A 19,167-nucleotide genomic window follows, 5' to 3' on the forward strand; every position below is an offset into this window, starting at 1 on the left:
ACGACTTGCGGCTACTGGGGGGTCAGGTGTCCCTCTCTACTGCCTGGTTCATATTGGGCAATCCACTACAAAGCCCATCTTAACAAGCCCCAACCCTGCCTCAGTTTCCCTTTTGATGTACAGACCTCACCCACAAGTCCGGCACCACTCCCCAGCCCCACCCCAACCCCAAGGTCAGACTTTAGAGACCCTTTCCACATCTCATGCTACATCTTGCCCAGGAGGCTGAGGTCACAGACCCAATGGAAGGGAAGGGTTTTATTCTCAAGCGTCTAAGATTTACAAACAAGGGTGTTTACTTTAAAAAGGGAAGGGGCAATAATGGCAGCCTGAGAAGGGGTCGTGGGCTGGGCCAGGTTGCCCCAGGCTCTTGCCTGCCTGCTCAGCCCTCTGCCTGGTCCAGAAGGATGGCTGGTGACTAGAGACAGAGGGAGGAGACAGGAGACAGATGGGGGGGTGGGGGTGGGGGGTGGACCCGACTCCCCCTTAACACTGAAGGGGAGGGGCAGGTGGACACACACTCGCGAAACAAGTTAAATAAAAATAAATCTGGGCAGCTGGCCTTTGGCCTCTGCTGGCCCAAACCAGCCACTCAACCAACCTTCTGGTTACAGGCTAAAGCCCCATAGCTGGGACCCCGAGTGTGGAGCCAGGTCTCTTGGCCCCTAACCTGCCCCAACCCCTTACAAAGGGGACTTGGGTGAGAGGTGGCCATCCCCTCTCCTGTCAGGGGGCAGAGAAGACACAGAGTACTTTGAAACATGCACCCTTTTGTGACTACTTAAGAGTCAACAGGGTGGAGAAGTTACAGTGATTCCTATGCCAAGTCCAGATTGCCCCAGCTACATCAAGGGAGGCTCCTCACCTTTGGTGTTGGTTGGTTTGTGTGTGTGAGCGTGTGCATGTGTGTGTGTTTCGTCCACTGATTTGCATGCATCACCAACAAAAAAGGAAACACCCCCCTGCTGCTCTGTGGCAGAGGGCTGGGTGTAGGGGGCCCCATGGCCCAACTTCAAGGTGGGCCAGGGGACTAGCCAGCTCTGGGGGAGTTGAGGGGCACTCAGGGGCACTGTAAGGGCAGTGATGCCTTCACACACCCAGCCCTTGGCCTGCCCCACCTCTGTCCCTAACACACATCCTTGAACCCCGACATCGATTCACTGCACCCTCCATCCCTGCCTCCCTGGGCCCTTGGCCCCCACTTCTGTCACTCACTCCCTCCTCCCTGCCACACCAGCATTTACTGCCTCTCACCATGCTCCACACCCACCTTCCCTGAAGGCCACTCTGGGTGGCCACAGCCCCGTGGGCTCCCTCTGAACTACCTGAGGTCCTCAACTCATCCCCAGCTGTGGCCAATCCCTAGCCCCAAGGGAGAAGCCCCTGCCTCAGCACCCACTTTTGGGACTAGTCTCCCAGGTTAGGCTGACAAGGGCAGTGGAGACCCAGCCCTCCAGTGCCCAGGGCAGGTTGTGGGCTATACCACAAGCAGCTAAACATGACTTTGGTAAAAGTTTCTGAAGGTACCGACAAACCCCATGAGAACGAGCTCTTCTTCCTCCCCCATCCCCAACACCCCACCAAGTACAATAAAATACAATAAACTCCAAAAAGGACCCCCTGAGATCAGAGAGAAAGAGAGAGAAGAGAGGAAGAGAGGGAGAGAGGAAGAGAGGTGGGGGGTTGGGGGAGGAGAAGAAGGAGGGGAGAGAGAGAGAGAGAGAGAGAGAGAGAGAGAGAGAGAGAGAGAGAGAACGAACATGAGTGCGTGTGTGCACACCCTGGGTCAGCTGCAGTCACAATGCCCAGCCCGCCTTCTTGGGATGAGGATGCCAGCCAAGGGACTCATTGCTTGCCACAGACTTAAGTGGACCAAGGGGTCCCGTTGTGGGTGGCAGAACCTGGGCGTGGGCCAGGAGAGAGGCAGAGGCAGGAAAGGAGATGGGGGAAACCAGAAGCATCAGGGAGGTGACAGAGGAAGATGGAGACAGGGAGCATGTGTACCACCCAAGGCAGAAGGGACAGCATGGGGCAAGTGTGGGAGAATGCAGGATGGGTGACTCTCTCCTGGCCCATAGTGGCCACCCCAGCCCAGAAGTTACGACTGAATAAATAGCGAGTTGCTCGCGGCCTGCTGTCTTCCGTTCACAGTGTCTGTAGGGTACTCGTACAGTCGGCTGACCCAGGACTGGAGTGGCTAGGACCTGATGGGCCCATCTGTCCATGGCTGCTGGGTAGAGAGTCGGGGTTGGGTTGGCATCCCGTACTTTGTCCTCAGCCCTCGGCGGCCGTCCAGTTCCCAGATCTCCCCTGGCGGGCAGCTGGGTGGCCAGGTAGGGAAGAGGGGGCCTGTGGCCACATCCCTGGCCACCCTGGTGGGGCTGGCCGCCGCCATGCAGCTACCTGAAGAAGGGCAGGTGGTGTTGGCTTAGGACTCCACTAGTCCTCGGTGACTCTGTCTTCGCCATGACATCCTTGAACCAGGATGCCACGTCCACCTCCAGCGTCTCATAGCGCTTGATGAAGCTGTGTTCCTGCAGGGCCCATGGAGGGTGCTTAGGAAAAGGGCAGCTTCCCTGCTGGCCCCACCCAGGCCCTGGGTGTCCAGAAGAGTGGGTGGTAGGGAGTGAGGCTAGGGCAGGGTGGGGAGGGGCCCCAGGTACTCACAAGTAGCTTATTATACTTTGGTCTCTTCCTATGATCTTTAGTAAGGCTAGAGAAAGAGGAAGAGAGAGAAGTGAGGGCAGTGAAGGCCTGTAGATGGGCTCAGCAGTTCCAACTGCTTGGCCATGAGTCTGTGAAAGCTGTGGGAAGGAGCTACTGTGTCCCCCCAGCCCTGTGCCACCAGCTGGAACACCTCAGAGGACCCGGGGCCTATACTGAGCCTGGGCCAGTGGCCTGAACCGTGCTGTAAGGGGCCAGCCTGTGGCTGCCTGTGTAATTCTACTTGTTGGTGCAGAATACTCAGAGCTCTGTGACCTCTGCCTCTTTACAACCTCCTGAAGTGAGGGCCCAGGCCACCCAGCCAAATGCTCTGGGGTCAGCTGTCCCCTCAGGCCCAGTCCAAACCTGTCACAGCTCTCAGGGCTCCAGCTCCTGCCTCTGGTCATCCTCCTCCTGTCCCAAACCTCCCCTGCTGCCCTGAGCTCAGCCACACCTGAACGGCCCACCTCCCCCAGCCAAGTGCTGGGGTAGTGGCTCCTCACCAGTCTTTGACGAAGGACTGGAAGTCCCCCGAGAAGCCCATGTGGCTGGGCAGGAGCGGGGGCTCCTCCTGCAGGACCTTGGTGAGGACCTCAAAATCCGTCTTACAGTTCTTGTAGGGAAACTGTCCTGTCGCCAGCTCCACCTGAGGAGAGATGGAGGGCTGGATTGCCCAAGGATGGATGCCTGCCCTCCCATACCCCAAGAATGGGTCAGCCCAGTTCTTGGAAGGAAGGGCCCCCCACTCACCAGGGAGATGCCCAGGCTCCACACGTCAGCCCGGATGTCATAGTCTGGCTTGGTGGGATCCGGGGGATCAATGCGCTCAGGCTGTAGGGAAGATGTGAGGGAAAGTAGACAGGGAAAGGGGAGAATGAACCCCTGTGGCAGGGGCAGGTACACCGCCCAGGCCCCGAGGCCGCCTGCCCGCTGGGCCTCCACTTACTGCCATGTAGGCAGCACAGCCAGCGCTCCGCGTTTTGGCCTTGGAGTCAACAAGGCGGCCACTGATGCCGAAGTCGCAGAGCTTGATCTGGCCCCGCTCGTCCAACAGGATGTTGGAAGGCTTGACGTCCCGGTGGATCACACCGTGCTTCTCTTTCAGGTAGTAGAGCGCCTTCACAATCTTCGGGGAAAGGGGAGGGCACTGTGACTGAGTAGGGAACGGGGCAGGGGGCGGGCCACACAGCTCGTCTCAGCCCCCGCCTGGCCACTCACCGCTACCGTCATCTTGCCCAGGATACGCTCAGGGATGGGGCCCTGCATCCGCTTCTTTAGCTTCTCGGCACAGGTGCCCATGAGTTCCATGGCAATGAAGACATCTGTCTGCAGGAGCAGCAGGCGTGGCTTTGGGGCAGCCGTACCCTCCTGCCCACCCCAATCAGGGGAAGAGGACAAGGGCTCGGCGGCATGCTCAGAGTGGTAAGGGAGACTCAAGGAAGTGGGGAGACAAGGAGGGCCAGGCAGCCAGGCTCACATTGGTGATGAAGGTCCCGAAGCACTGTACAATGTAGGGGCAGTCATGGCTCTTGAGTACCACGTCCAGGTCCATGAGGATCCGCTTGTTCTCTTCCTTGTTCCCCGAGCGTCGCATTTGCTGCACAGGATGGTGAGGTTGTGGTGAGATTCAAATCACCAGAGCTCAGGGGCGTGGGGCTTACTTGGGCGGGGTCGGGACTCACCTTGACAGCAATGATGTGGCCCGTCTTCCGGAAGCGCATCTTCCATACCTGGCCACAGGTGCCACTGCCTATCTCCCCCAAGTTCTCCAGGTCATTAATTTCTGCCTGGTAGCGCTGTTGAGAAGAGTCAGGGCTGGGTGTCTGCCTAGCCTTTGCCCCACCACACAGACATAGCCCCGCTGTGTTCTATCCACCCTCTGGAGGCTGGGGGAAGGGTGGTACCTGGCCCCCAATAGTCAGGTAGCCTGTCTGCTTCATGATCTCCTGCAGCTTCTGGTCAATCTCGATACTGGGGAAACAGGGAGCAGGTGTGGGTGGACGGGGGTCCTGACCAACCTGAGGCCACCCCAGCTCCCAAGAGGCAGGGGTTCCCACAGATTCCACCACCTCCTCCCTGGGGCCAGCCCAATAGCCCTCCCCTGCTGACCTCCCATGGGCCAACTTACCCTACTCTGAAGACTCACCTTTCCATGCTCCGGGGTGTGAACAAGGTGGATGGGAGCCCCAGCATGTGGCGGGGCCGGGCGGGGGGCGTGGGTTGCTGTGGGGAGCTCTCAGAGGATGGTGAGTGGTTGCCACCATCGTTAGCCAGTGGGAGCTGCAGGGCTGGAGGGGGGGGGGTGAGAGCCAGGGACATGGAGGGGGTTAGTATTCAGCTGGCCCCACCTCCAGTGCTGACACTTTGGGGGGCTAGGGACCTTAATCTTCCCCTCCTGGCATCCTCCAGTAGGGTAGCACAGCCTCCTGCCCTGCAGGAGGGAGGAGTTGGGGTCCTCACTGTTGGCACCTCTCAGGGTACCTCTTCTGTCCCCCAGCCCTGGAAGGATGGAGTGGGCTGGCTAGGAATGGCAGTCCTCAGAGGCCGAGGTTTTATCCCCAAATCTATGCTGATGAAAAAAGAAGGCCTGGAGGCTGATGGTGTCCGTCAGCCAGACACCCTCCTTGGCATTCCCTTTCCTTCCCACCTCTGTCTAGGAAGCGGGCCCAGGGTCACAGGGCCTATGCTTAGGACCATGTGAGGAAGGACTGGCTGCCAGGATCAGCCTGGGATTTGGTCCTGTAGGCTGAAATGAACTTAGCTGCCCAGCCCAAGTGAGGCAGACTGCCCTGGGGAGACAATGGGTAACGGACCCAGGTTTGCCTTGCCTCTTGTTCTGTTCCAGTCAGGGAGGGCCACCCTCTGACAGCAGGCTAGTCTTTGGGCCTCCCAGCTTGGACTGCAGAACTGGGGTGGAAAAGGGCGGGTGCAAGACCCCAGGCTGGACCCATGTGCTGACAATGAGGGGTTCTGGCTGGCACAGCCCCTACAGGACTGGTGCGATTTGGAAGGGGTGCTGAGCCAGGCAGGGGTTTGGTTCTTTCCAGCAGCCTGCATGCGGATGGCTCAAGCATGCTGCAGGCAGGCAGACAGGCAGGCAGCGGGCAGTGGACACCCCAGGACAGGCAGGCAGCGTTAGGGGATGAGAGGGCAGGAGACAGACAGATAGGAGCCAAGATTGGGGCCCAGCTGCCCAAGACTGGGGGTGCTGCAGAGACAGGCCAGGGAGAGGTCTAGACAGGACAGTGTGTTTGTTGAGGGGCTGGGTTGGCAACTGGGTGGAGGAGCAGAGGCCACTGTACAGATGATCCTCCATTGAACCCTCATCCGCCAGAAGCCCAGCACTCGGGAAGGGGGTTCTTGACTGGGGAGGGCACTGGCTACAAGCACCCTCCCAGGTTCATCTTCTCATGGCCTGGGGTCTGCTCCCACTGATGCCTCTCCTCTCTTTCCACACCTTCTGCTGTAGCCCACTTTTCCTCCAGCAGTTCTGCGAGCACCTGGTCACATGGGCCCAGTGACCAATGGGTGTGCTTGAGTTGCTGGCAGCTAGGCACCTTCCCTGCCCTTTTGGCCCAGGACCCTGATCCCGGCCAGGGTGAGAGGATAAGCATATAACCCTGGCCTGCAGTTCTAGAAGGGGTACAGGTGCTGCTAGGGCCTGGCAGGAGTAGAGAAAGAGCTCTGGGGACCCCAGAAACAGTCAAACCCAGCACCCTCTACTCCCATGCCCGGCCCCACCCCGGCTTTGTGAGATCCTTATACCTCGGCTCTGCCATGGCCTGAACCACCCTCCCTGGCTGCACAGCCTCACCTTGCACTCCCCCTACATGTGGACTCTCTTGGGACACTTCCAGGGTCTCATCCCAAGAGGTATGCGGACCCCTTTCTGCCCTGCACTGTCAACTCTCTGGGGTGAGTACCACATTCCTACCCTCTTCACACTTTCTGGTGCCCATGGGTCGCCACCCTCACACAGGCCACTGGACCTTTGTGAGCTATCCCAGAGCCTCAGAAAGGGCTTCGGGAGACAGAGGCTACCACCAGCCCCGCAAACTGAAGCACAGTGGGATTTGAAGTGGCTGGAGGCGGTGGGAAGTGGAGATACGTAAAATCCCAGCGTGGTCACAGTACTGAGGTGGTGATGGGCCGTGTGGCACGTCAGGATGACAAAGGGAGAGCATGAAGATGAACGGGGGTGGGGTGGGGGGGTTGTGAATGCATGAGAGAGAACAAGTGAGGACATGAGGCATGTGGCTGTCAGGAGCCACAGGTGTACAAGGCTGTCAGCCAGCATACATGGGCACACACACACACACACAGGCGGACAAGTAGGTGATACAACACAGAGCCCCAACACCATCTCACACACACACACAACTGCCCAACCTAGCCCTGCTTACCCAAAAGGACCAACAGGACCAGACCGCCAGCCTGGCCAGTCTCACAGGCACCCACGCGTAGGCCCGTCCTGCACACGTCCACTCCAAGACCCACCAGTACCTGCACTCAGGCCTCGGCAGGGCCCTTCCTCTACCTCCACTCACATGCTCCCCCACCTCCCACAAGACTTTGCTGAAATCCTGCCTGCTCCAGAGGCTTGCCCTGATTGCCCTCCCGCAGAGCCCTCAGCCCTGCTCCATTCTGCCCTCAGGCTAGCCCTACCTTCCCTGCTCTCCCTGACCAGGAATTCACTCACTATCCACACCTCCACCACCCCTAGTGGAATATCAGCTGCATAAGGAGAGGCATTTGGTCCATTTTATTCACTGCTGCGTCCCCAGAACCCAGAGCAGGCACAGCACAGAGGAGCCAAAACATGTTCCCTGAATTGTTGAAATGGATCCATAGGCACATCTGACCCACTGGTCCCACTTTCTCTCCTTCTCGCTTCCATACACATGCACACACGTGATTCCCTCACAAGTGACACACTACCAGTCAGTGAGGGAGCCCAGTTCCTCCTCCAGGGAGTCCAAACCTGCATCCCAGAGGAAGAGAGAAAGGGGAGGGGAGAGCACACAGAGCAAGAGACAGGGTGGGCCTGATGTGGCTCCCATGGAGGGAGAAAGAGTGAGAACCCAAGATGTTTAAGTGTGTGCGTGCCTGTACACATGTGTAGACACACACACAAACACACACACGGCATGGGGGGATAGGGAGATAGGATTCTGCGGCCAGGGCAGCGGTGAGGTCAATGGTGCAGGTGTCCAAGCAGCGATGATAAAAAGGCTAGTACCTGCTCGTTGGGACGGGGCAGGAGCAGGGCTTAGAGTGATCACAATAACTGGATGGGGAGAGGGAAGAAAAAAAACACCACGATAAATCACAACAGAAACAATCAATTTGTGCAAAAGAAAAGAAATCAAATCATAACGAGGGGGAGGGGGAGGTGCAAGGCACCAAACTGCAGAGATGGGTGGAAACTGACAGATGGGAGGACTGGAAGGATGGGATGGAGCTGACACAGACACAGACGCCCAGAGTGGGGCTCCTCCAGGGCCTGCCTGCCTTGCACCCTACCGTACCTCACTCTGCACCTGGGACAGGCACCCCCATGAGGCACCCCAGGCCCCATACCCAGTCCTGTCTTGTTCACTCTGGGCTGGGGGCGGGGGGCAGGGGTAGGGAAGGGCAGCACCACAGAGCCCAGCAGGGACCCTGCAGTTCTGACAGGGCTTCCTGCCCCAGGGTATGTCCAATGCTAGCATCGCTACTTCTCTGCTTCTGAGCTTTCTCTGGGCTCCCCAGGAGACCCTCTCAGGAAGGAACCTGCACTGACCCAGGGAGGGACGGGGAGTGGGCCCTACACACAGATTGGGATGAGTGTCAGCTGTGAAGGTCAGGCTGAGTGAGTAGGAGTAGTCGGAGCACTCAGATATATGGTGTCTTCCATTCCTGTCAGCCCGACCCCACTGGAGCTAGATAAGCTGCAAGGATCCATCAGAGAGGATATTCATGAGGGAAGAAAGACACAGAAAGCATGTGGGTGCTGTTCATCGGGTCTGTGGGGAAAGGGGACCTGACGCATCCCAGCTGAGAGGATGTGAGGAGAGGGTTCTGCGGGACATAGCAAGGAGACTACATGTGATCAGGGCGACCCCAGGGCAGGTGGGGGCATTGGGGGAACACCTCTTGATTCCAGATGCCAGACTCCAGGAAGGTAGGCAGGAGATGGTGGAACCAGAGGGCAGATGTATAAGTGTTAGGATGCTGGATATCACCCTGCTGGCCTCAGGTGTCCCCAGGCCAGGTCAGTATGGCTGTGTGGGGAATAGGAAGTCACTTCAGCCAGATGACAAAGTCTCCAGGCTGGGGGTTGGGTGTATATTTTTGAGAGGCTGGACACAGTCCCCAAGATGGTGGTGGGGAAACTGGTCAGAAAAGTATGAAGGGGCCAGTTGTATGTGAAGTGTGGCAGGGGCTCTGCTGAGTCCAACGACAAAGTCTGACCCCAATTACAGGGAGAGAATGCGACAGTCATCTGGTCAGAGGAATAAGAGGGGGTTATATGTGGTCCAGTGATCTCAGGTGTCCCCAGGACAGCTGTTGAGTGTATGAGTGATCGTTCCTTGAACCCACTGAGTGACAAGGACCCAGGAGTGGAGAGGGAGTAGGGGCCTCTTGACAATCACTGAGGCAGCAGGAGTGGAACCATCTGGGATGTGTGCATGTTTGCAGGGGATCTAGATGTCATCTCAATCGCATGGAGTAGAGGGAGCTCAGTTCACCGTAGGTGACAGATCACGGTGATGTGGGCGGGTCACCAGGTGGAAGGTCCGCACCTGGAGCCGGGTAACTAGCCTCCCAGGACCCATAACGGGGAACCCCCCATACTGGGGAAAGGCCACCAGGAAGCCCGCCAGCCCCACGGCCCCAGGGTCACCGTGACCCTCTCCACGCCAGCCGACAGCTGGAGGAGGCGGTGTGAGGAGAAGCAAGAGCGCCCCGGAAGCGGGGGCGGGGCATAGAGCGGGGGCGGGGCTTCCCGCAGAGCGCGCCCCGCCGCCCCATCCCCCATGCTGCTGTGCTTACTGGGCCTGGGCCGCTGGGGGCTGATATCCAGGTTGAGGTCGATCCTCCGACGGGCCTCGCGGTTCTCTTGCTTCAGCTTTGCTTCCAGGCGGGACAGCTTCTGCTCCAGAGAGGACGCCGCCATCTTCGCCGCCGCCGCCGCGCACCACCCGGCCGCCCGTCAGCCCGTCAGACAAACACCGCACTGCGCCTGCGCCGGGGTGACCCCGCCGAGCCGCCGTCTCGTCCCGCATGGCGCATGCACGCAGTGCGCCCCCCGCCCGTCCCTCGCGCGAACCTCTGCGCGTGCGTGCTTCGTCCTAGCCAGAGGGATGATGCCACCTAGAGCTCAGGGAGGGGAACGTGCAAACTGCCCGCCGAGATGTGCGTGTGCAGATCCCCGAGCGCTACGGTGAGCCGAGCTGTGTGGAAACCCCATTCTCCTTTCTGCAGAGAGCGGTGGGCTGGGAAAGCGACGCGCTAGCACACTGAAGGGGAGACGAGGTCTCGCGCCTGGTGTCCGCCGCCCGTGCGCTGGCTGTTTCCTTGGGCGCTGTCGCGAGTGGCTGCCTCGGTTGTGTCCTCAGTCTCCACTGCCCCTGGCTGGGCCCTTTATGGCCCCCACTCCCTCTCAGAACTAATTCCTTTCTCGCTTCGGACATGCTTCATTAGGATCTCTGTTCTGCTTAATTGCTCCTTCCTCATCGTAATTAGGCACCGCACCAGTGCAGAGCTCCTTTAATTTCAGCAAGCTCAGGGTTGGCCAAGGGTAGGGTGGAGAGGCAGGGTATGTCTCGGGCCACTGTCGGAGCTCTGGGAATCCTGCAACGTGACCCCTGACCTCGGCGACGTGGCCAAAGTTAGATTGGCCTAGGATATTTTAAGACGTTCCGCCCTCAGAATGTTAGCCCAGTTACTGGACAACGCAGAAGACTGGCCCTGGGGTTAGGTGCTTCTGCCTGGCGCCCCTGCAGCCTAAATATTACTTTAACAGGTCTGAAGGCTGCTGGGAAGATGTCCCCATCTGATATCCTGGATCCTCGGAGAGCAGCCTGCCTCTGTTCTTTGGTGCCAGGAGGAGAATTGAATTTTGCAGACACCTGGGAGGTGGCCAAGCCCAGGAGGTCAGGGTCAGGCTGACTGTGCCAAGTGCCCTACCAGCTCCTGGGCCAGCCTAGGGGACCCCTCTGGTGACTACTTACAGGCAAAGCAGATACATAGGTATGGAGTCAGGATAACAGGGAAAGGATAAGAAAAGGGGTTCTCCAGGAAAAAAGCTAGAAAAGAGATGACACCTAATTTCTTCTGATTATCTGAGGTCTCTAAGACAGAGACTCATGCCCTTGATTGTGGTACATGTGGTGATTGTGGTACACGTGGCCATTGCCTATAATTGGTCTGGTGAAATGGCTTAGACATAACGACAGGGGTGGACATAGTAGACCAGAATGATAATTTTGATAATTAGTATTTATTTTTAAAAAATATACCTTCCATAGCACTTGTTCTTAACCTGGGGTCCACAACCCTTAGGATATCCATGAATAGCCCTTGGGGAGCTGGGGGAATTTGTTAAGTGCCTGGAATTATTTGCAGAATTGTGCATGAAAGTGTACACAAGCATTTTCCTAAGGAAGGAGGTGCCCAGCTTTCATCAGATTCTCAAGGGTCTAGGGACCTAAAAAGGGTTCAGAATCCCTGCTCTAGATATCCAGATATCTCCTCTGTAGGTCATATTTCCCAACATACAGGCCTGAGACCACATGCATCGAATTACTTGGATTGCTTATTTACAGGCAAGTTGCTGGCCTCCAGCCAAAGATCCTGAGTCAGTCTTTCAGGGGTGGGGCCTGGGATGTTTTCTGGGAATGCTGATTTTGATGCATAGCCAAATAAGAGAACCTTGTTTCGGAATTCACATATCCATAGCAATCAACTTATACATAAAGGGCTTAACATCAAAGTGAGGGCAGTGTGTGCCAGTCGCTTGTCTGTGTCCCCTTCTTGGGGAAGAATCCCTGAGGTAAGCTATTTTGGGGGGAAGAGGATTGAAATCCTATTGGGTTGTGTCCCCACCCCTTTTGTGGCACTGATTGAGCTAGCATGTCCACGGGGAGGGTAGCTGTTCTGGCCTAGAGCTGGGGGTAGGCCAGCCAGCCAAAGCCAGAGGTGTGGTTTTGGTCTGAAAATCCTGTGACTGAGTTAATCCCTCCATGCCATTCCACCCCAAATCCAAAGCCTATCATCTCACCAGATAAACCAGTCCCAGGATCTTGCCTGGGCCCCACAGGCTGACATGCCTGCTCCTTCTCTCCTGTCCTGGGCCCACCTCCCTTAAAGACAATGGTAGAGATTTTGGGACTGACCATCCTGAAAGCCTCTACCTCAACCAGCCCCTCCCTGGCTTCACTCCTCCTCCATCTTCTCCCGAACTTCTGCTGGCAAGCCCTCATAAAGAGTGTCTTCCACCAGAAGCCCCACCCTCTTGAGCCCTCTACAGTTGCCCAGTTCTTCTGGCAGTGCCTCCAACCTGTTGCCTTTGAGCTCCAGGCGGCTCAGGGCCTTGAGGGTCCCCACCTGGGGCGACAGCTGACTCAGGCGGTTGTGGCCCAGAAGCAATGTTCGAAGCTTACAGCAGAAGAAGAGCTCATCAGGCAGGGCCTCCAGGGCATTGTAGGAGAGAGCCAGGTGCTGCAGGTTCTGGAGGAGACCCAACTCAGGTGGCAGGGAGTGCAGCCCATTGTGGGTGACATCCAGCAGACGGAGGCCAGAGCACATGCCCAGCTGGGGGGGCAGGGCCTCCAGCTTGTTGTGGCTGAGGTAGAGCTGCTCAAGGACCCGCAGCTTACGCACATGTTCAGGGACGTAGGCAATCTGGTTGTGCCATAGTCTGAGTGTGACCAGCTTGCGACAGTGCTGGAAGCTGAGGATCTCCTCAATGGACCGAAGGTGGTTGTCCTTGAGGTCAAGTTCCTGCAGTGCACCCAGGCTGAAGATGGCATGGGGGATGCGCTCCAGCCCACAGGCCACCAGCTCCAGCTCCCGCAGCACTGCCAGCTTCTTGAGGCTGTTAAGGGCCAGAAGGCGGGACCCATCGTTGTGCAGGCTAAGCCGCTGCAGGTGGCTGGCCACGTCGGTCACGCTGGCTGGAACCTTGCCAGCATTGCTCCAAAGAGACAGCACCTTGAGCTGCTTCAGCTCCCGGAGGCTCTCAAGAGTGGCTGCCTGAGCCAGCTCTGGAGGAAAGAGCCCCTCAAGGTGCAGCTCCTCCAGACCACGCAGCCCAAACACCCAGAGGGGCACCTCTCGGAGCTCCTCGCACTTGACACGGATGACCTTTAGGCGGTCCCGCAGAAATACCTGCAAGGAGAAGGGCAGCCTGGCAGGTGAGTGGAGCAGGCTGAGTTCCTGCAGGTGCACCAGCTGTGACAGGCTTGGGGGGAAGGTGATATCGCAGATGGCCTCCAGGCGGAGTGCCTCCACCTCTCGGAGCTCAAAGACAGTGTCAGGAAGCCCTGGGAGCATGCAGAGTGCCAGCTCCAGCCGGCCCTTGGCATTGCGTTGCAGCTTCTGCCGAAGTTTCTCAGGTGTCCACTCATGGTTGAGGTTGAGCTGCTTCAGGCGGCTCTCGCTGACCTCAGAGAGGAAGACAGCGAAGCGCTTGGAGTAGAGTGGGTCATACTGGTCAATGAGGTGCAGCATGAAGGCAAAGTCATTCTTGACATCAGGAATGTCGTTCATGCCAGTCTCCTCCCGCACAGAATGGAAGGAATACTCCTTGAGGGGACGGTGGAAGAGCCAGTAGAGTGTATAGAGGCAGGTGATCCCATAGACACACACGAAGGAGATATAGCAGAAAGCCAGCTTGGAGAAGAGGTGGGCCTTGGTGTGGTTGCAGCAGAAGCTGGCATAGCCCGTGAACCTTGAAGTCTCCACTGTACAAGCCACCACGAAGCTTATTTTCTCCACGTAGATGAGGTTGTAGACTAAGATGGCAAAGAACTTGCAGACTTTGAGCACCATCTGCCTTATGTACATGGTATATAAAATGTCCCCCTCTTCCACATGTATGCGGAACTTCTTGACCTTCTCAAACAGGGCTTTGGCCTGCTCACCCTCCTTCTTGTCCAACAGGGTGACAGCTGGTGGTTCAGTCACCACCTTCTCAGGTTCCATAAGCACCTTCTCTTTCTCACCGTCCCCTGCCTTTCCAGGCTCTGCCTCAGCTGCCATGGTCATTGTTGCTCGTCCACTGGTATGGCCTTTACGGTTTTCCCCTGAGACCTCAGAAAGGGCCCGTGTGGTCCATGGTGAGTCGAAACACTTGCCGAGGATGGAGGTGAAGTGTTCAATCTTGGAGCTGGTGCCAGGGAACTTGAACCAGAAGCTAGTGCAGACCATGAAGATGAGTGTATGAATGACAACCAGGTAGGGAAAGTACTTGGGGTACCAGTGGAGGGCCTTCTCGTAGCAGAGCTGGTTAATGAAGCTGTACTGCTGTAGGTCCAGGTTGTTTTTGAGGCCACTCACTTCGTGGGGAACCCCCATCCGTTTGGGGACACCTTGCAGCAGCAGTTGCTGACACGGCGTTTCAGATAAGTTCTCTCGAAGTTCATGACTGGGCAGACAGATGATCTTGTCCTGTGTCACCTGGGGATGTAAAAGAGGGTGAGGGAACTGGGAGAGAAGTAGGCTGAGGTACAAGGCCCTGATCCTTGACTTGTCCCCAGCTGGCTGCGACTTTGGTAGAGCCACTAATTGAGAGCATCAGTCTGTCTGAAAAAAAAAAAGCTAGGTTGACTTGTGCCCCCCTCCCCAAATGTTGAAGTCCTAACCCCCAATACCTGTGAATGTGGCAGTTTTTAGAAATAGTCTTTCCAGAGCAGGTGGAGTCAAGGTAAGAGATCATTAGGGCAGGCACTAAATCAATATGACAGTGTCCTTTTGAAAAGGAGGAATCTGGGTACACACACACACAGGGAAGATACTATGAAGATACAGGGAGAGTACTGCCTGTGAACCAAGGAATGCTTGAGGCCACCAGAATCTGGGGGAGTCATGGGACACATTCTCCCTGGCAGCCCTGGGAAGGGACTCACCCTGTCAACCCTTTTATTTCAGGCTTCAAGGCTCTAGACTGTAAGATGATCAATTTCTGTTTAGGCTACCCAACTGGTAACACTTGACACCCTTGCAAACTAATAAGGTAACTGCAGCTCTTTCTCAGTTCTAGGGGCAAAAAGTATTATACTGTAAAAGTATGGCCTGCCATACCTATGCGAAGGACTTTGGTGCTGCTGCCAGTGGTGGAGGGAATGGGAAGGCATCAGAATTTGTCTGGAGTATAGGGGTCTCTGCTTTCCCCTTATTTGGGTAAGAGGAAGACCTCCGAATTCCCCAGGCCCCCCCCCAAGCCCCGCCCCGTATAGACTCCGCCTCTCTTGACTCTCAGGCCCTGCCCCTGGAGGCCTGGTCCTACCCCTCCCCTTACCTGAAGTGTGCATCCGAAGACCCCGATCATGAGCATGGCCACCGTGAGGTATTCGGCCAGCACGTCCCACCAGGGTTTGAGCAACTTGAAGGCGGGCTGCTGCTCTGAGAAGTGCTTGAACTCGGCCACGGGAATCATCCTGCCTGTGGAGAGGAGGTGCGAGTTCAGAGCCCTCGGGCAGGGGCGCCGGGTGGTGGTTCCCTGAGAAGCCAGACAACGTCTCTCTGCTCTGGATCCGTGCTCCGCCCTGCCAGAATCGGGCAGAACCCAGGAATTGTGTCGCCTTTCCCGCCCCCCTAGAGCTCACCTGCTTCTTGGAGCCAAGCGATTACCGTCCTCACCGTTTCTGCTCAGGGGACCTCTGCCCCAGTCTGAGCCTGTATGCCCTCCCAGAGCTCAGGAGGGGCTTTCCATAGGGCCGCTGTCCACCAGCTAGCCCGTGTGCCCTTTCAGAACCAGGGCACCTCCTCCCACCCCTAACGCTGAGCCAGGAAAAATTTCCTCTGCTGCTCACGGGACTCCAGACACCAGGTGTCCAGCCAGTCTCTCTCCACCTCTGAACCAGAGGATGGCCCAGGGCTCAGGACTTCCGGGGCGTGGGCCGCCACCTCCTTGAGGGGAGCTTGGGGCACCACCTCCAAACTCCAACCGGAAAAGCCGGCTGGAGCCTGGCTCTGGTTACAGGCCCCAGGGGCAGGGAGTGGCAAAACTGAAGGCTGGTCACCCCTGGGGGAGGGGGGTGGGGGTGGTGTCACTAGGACACCTGGGTTTCTAGAGGGGCTAGTGTCCCGGGTTTGAGTCAAAAAACAGGCACCTGGGCTCTGAAAGGCCGGGGCAGGGGATTGCCAGGGTGGGTGAGGCTGTGGCAGAGGATCAGGAAATGAAAAACTTGAAGAGAAAGCCAGTGCAACACCTATGGCCAGGACAGGACTGGGCTGCCAGGCCCCTGGGCAGCCAGCCCACTGCCCATCCCTTGGTTTCATTTTAGATCAAGGTATCATTATTCCAGATACAGATGGCCAGGTCAAGTCACACGAAGGCCACAAGCTGGGACCCAGAAGCCTCCCTCTTCTTCCGGAGGCTGGAGGTGGAAGGAGAGGGAGGCAGCAAGGCCCCCACTTCCTCTGAAGGGGCTCCTAGGCCACTGGCCCCTCCCAGCCTCTCTGGTCCCCAATATACAGCCCTCGTTTCTCCCAAAAAGTTTCTGCAGCCTGGTGTCCTTATCCTGATAGCCTCACTGGGTGTAGGCGGGGCAGGGAAAGGAGCATATGGGTCACCAGCCGGTCCTCCAGCCTTCCACCCATCTCCAAGGGGAACCTGACCCAGTCCCACACCTTGGCCAGTCCCTTTGACACCTCCACACCTTCCTTTTCTGTCCCCTCTTCCCTTGAGAGCCTTGAGGTGACTCCTGGGTGAGGACTAGGTGGGAGTGGGTGGGGATAGAAGATGCAGACCCCACCCATAGATCCCATCAGAGTCTCGCACCACTGTGAGGAATGGGAATGGGGATGGGAATGGGAATAGCAAGGAGGGAGCACATGCCTGCTCACACCCAGACTCCTGGGACCCCTGACTCACCCAGCACCAGGCACACACAAGGGGGTGCGTGGAGAACACAAGATCCCTCACACACAGGCTCACCCTCATACTCAGTTTTACACCATCCTAAACAAAAAGCCTAGTCAGTCTCAGGCACCAGAGAATCCCCCCAGTGGCCAAAAGTACAATGCAGCCACCAAAAGGGTCACCTGGGGCATTCTGAAGTTACACATTGGTGCATGTGGGCATCAGTGCACACACACTGAGAGGAGGGGAGACTCAGGACCAGGGAGACACCACACACCCTTTTCCAGTCCCTGCCACCTACTGTTTCCCTTGCCCAGGCTACCTGTCCCTGCAAGGGCCACTGCTCAGTTGCTTAATCTAAGAACAGTAACTCTGGGGGGCTGCAGCATAAATGCCACATGCAGTCAGACACTAACTTCCTAACGAAGTTTCTGCCACACTTAAGGATCCATTTCACAATGGTGGAAGCTCACTTCTGGCGTCCACAGTCAAAGGCAAGAAGGTGGAGACCTCCAAGTTGCCCAGCTAATAGCCCAGTGGTTCCCATGGAATAAGGTGCATACAAACACCATCAGAGGCTGACACGAGACAGTATCATTATGTGTCTCCATGACTCAAACTTGATTGTAGAAACCTGTCATTAAACTTCCACAGACACAATGCTGGCCCCCCTCTGTCTGAATAGGGTTAGTGGGAGGATCCAGAGAATGAGATGGGGAAGGACCCTAAGAAAAACCACAGTGGGGCCACGCACACAACTTACAACCACCAGATGCTTCCAATGTGTTGCTGAGCATGGGTGTTGGAAACCCTATTTTTCCAGACTCCAAGGGAGAGAAGTAACTTGCTCAAGTTTTCCCAGACACCAATGGCATTTGAGACCCAACCCCCAAGTTCCATCTGTCTCATTGCATCCACTCTGTTCTATTTTGGGAGAAAACCTCTTAGACACCTTTGCCAAACGAATCTCAGTAGGGGGATGCAGAGGTGAGATGAAGGAATGGCTGGTCTGAACTCCACGTTGGAGAGGAAGTCTGTCAGCCTAGGACCAAGAACATTCCTCCTCCCCAGCCTTAGCTCCACCCATCCACACCTGACCTTGCTTCTCCTCTCTCAGGCCCTCCCCAAGCCCCCACATTGCCTCCAAAAACATGGCGATGGTGGGTTCTCTGGTTCAGCCCCTGTCCCCACTCACAGTCCATGCTAAGGGGCAAGGAAGACACAGCAGCAGACGTCAGCCCTGGAACAGGCCTTGGAGGGCACAAAAGGTCCAACCTTTGACTTTTCCAAAAGGGAGAATCTGAGGCTTGGGTTGGGGAAGATGCACTTAGTAGATCTCCGGCAGAGGTCCCATGCCTGGGCACTCCCAACCTTGTACTTTTCCAAGCTGCCTTGCCAGGATTTGGGCATCTGGGGAATCTTTAGATTCAAGAGTCCTGGAGCGGGCAGCCTGGTGAAGACCCCAAGTGGTGGTTCTGGGGTCTTGAGAGGCTCACAGAGATGAGTTGCTGTTGTCTTCTCAGCGGCCAAGGAGAGGAACATGATGAAGACACCCTACCCCCCCACACACACACCCCGCCCACCGCCCAGGGGACGCACACAGCCTGTCCTTGGCCAGGCCTGCCTGGCCTCCTGCCTTGCGCCCTTGGCCTGACCAGGGCCTATACTCTTTCTGCCCCCACATCCTGCCCAGCTCCCTTGTCCCCCCGGAGGGTGGCGGCAGGCTCAGGACAGTGCCAGCCGTATTTGGGGCAGTCCTCCCTTGGGCCGACCCCCACCCTCCACCCTGGTTCCCAGCGGCAGAGAGAGCCACTTACTCACCGCTCAGGGCGGAGCTGGGTCCCTGTTCCCGCAGTTAGTTCCCCGGCCAGGCTGGACTAACCCGGAGCCGCCCTGTCCCGCCCCGCCCACCTGACGTCTCAGTCTGCCTCTCTCCCAGGTGTCCCCCTGACTCTAGGCGCCAGCGGATCGCGGAGAAGTGTGACCCTAATCCTGCTCTCCCGAGGTGGTCCAGGGGCCAGCCTAGGATTGGGGGCCCTGAACTCTGGGCTGGGCTGCCATTGGGCAGGACCTGGCCTGGGGTATATACTGAGGGGGATTGGAGGCACTGTGCGCTCGCGGGGCGCTCTCCTTGGAGCCAAGGTGTTTAGAGGGGGTCACAAATCTTGGAAGGGCTTCCTCCTTCATTCACCCCAAGGTACAGCCACCTGGCTTTGAGGTCTAACCAAGGAACCAGTACCAAGGTCCAGGGGACAGGAACATGGCTTACCCGTTCATGCTCTGACCATCCAGTCAGGGAAGCCCAGCAGAGTGGGGGTGCTTACCTGTCTGACCCTGCCCAGCCTTGAGGCTGGCCATCCACTGGGGGTAAGATGGGGAGCAAGCTGCTGTCA

The 19,167-nt window shown here is 57.3% G+C and overlaps 2 protein-coding genes and 1 long non-coding RNA gene across 10 annotated transcripts; 1 reads left to right on the plus strand and 2 right to left on the minus strand.

The window, feature by feature from the left end:
• Nucleotides 1-1,734: 1,734 nt before the first annotated feature.
• Nucleotides 1,735-9,936, minus strand: MAP2K7 (mitogen-activated protein kinase kinase 7). 6 transcript variants are annotated; one of them, XM_090290328.1, is made up of 13 exons: nt 9,739-9,935; nt 7,943-7,990; nt 4,850-4,991; nt 4,608-4,674; nt 4,386-4,499; nt 4,181-4,300; nt 3,922-4,029; nt 3,650-3,829; nt 3,454-3,534; nt 3,207-3,349; nt 2,668-2,713; nt 2,404-2,534; nt 1,735-2,227 (listed from the first exon to the last, which is right to left on the minus strand). In XM_090290328.1, the coding sequence occupies exons 1-13, from the start codon at nt 9,860-9,862 to the stop codon at nt 2,146-2,148; spliced, it is 1,386 nt and encodes a 461-aa protein (XP_090146454.1). In that variant the 5' UTR covers nt 9,863-9,935; the 3' UTR covers nt 1,735-2,145. The 6 variants fall into 6 exon arrangements, with proteins under 6 accessions (XP_090146454.1, XP_090146453.1, XP_090146455.1 ...); XM_090290327.1 differs by having other exon boundaries at nt 1,735-2,230; XM_090290332.1 differs by having other exon boundaries at nt 2,165-2,330; nt 2,405-2,534; nt 9,739-9,936.
• LOC150000299 (uncharacterized) lies at nt 9,720-13,785 on the plus strand. The gene is made up of 2 exons (XR_016513736.1): nt 9,720-10,129; nt 10,712-13,785. It is a non-coding gene; the product is annotated as an uncharacterized LOC150000299 (long non-coding RNA).
• Nucleotides 11,173-18,638, minus strand: LRRC8E (leucine rich repeat containing 8 VRAC subunit E). Of its 3 annotated transcripts, none has more exons than XM_090290326.1 (3): nt 18,596-18,638; nt 15,209-15,351; nt 11,173-14,367 (listed from the first exon to the last, which is right to left on the minus strand). In XM_090290326.1, the coding sequence occupies exons 2-3, from the start codon at nt 15,344-15,346 to the stop codon at nt 12,124-12,126; spliced, it is 2,382 nt and encodes a 793-aa protein (XP_090146452.1). In that variant the 5' UTR covers nt 15,347-15,351; nt 18,596-18,638; the 3' UTR covers nt 11,173-12,123. The 3 variants fall into 3 exon arrangements, with proteins under 3 accessions (XP_090146452.1, XP_090146450.1, XP_090146451.1); XM_090290324.1 differs by lacking the exon at nt 18,596-18,638 and adding an exon at nt 17,970-18,275; XM_090290325.1 differs by lacking the exon at nt 18,596-18,638 and adding an exon at nt 15,516-15,844.
• Between the last annotated feature and the right edge of the window lie 529 nt (nt 18,639-19,167).

This window comes from Furipterus horrens, unplaced genomic scaffold (assembly GCF_987537825.1).
Source record: "Furipterus horrens unplaced genomic scaffold, mFurHor1.1.pri manual_scaffold_10, whole genome shotgun sequence".
In the NCBI taxonomy this organism is placed as follows: Eukaryota; Metazoa; Chordata; class Mammalia; order Chiroptera; family Furipteridae; genus Furipterus; species Furipterus horrens.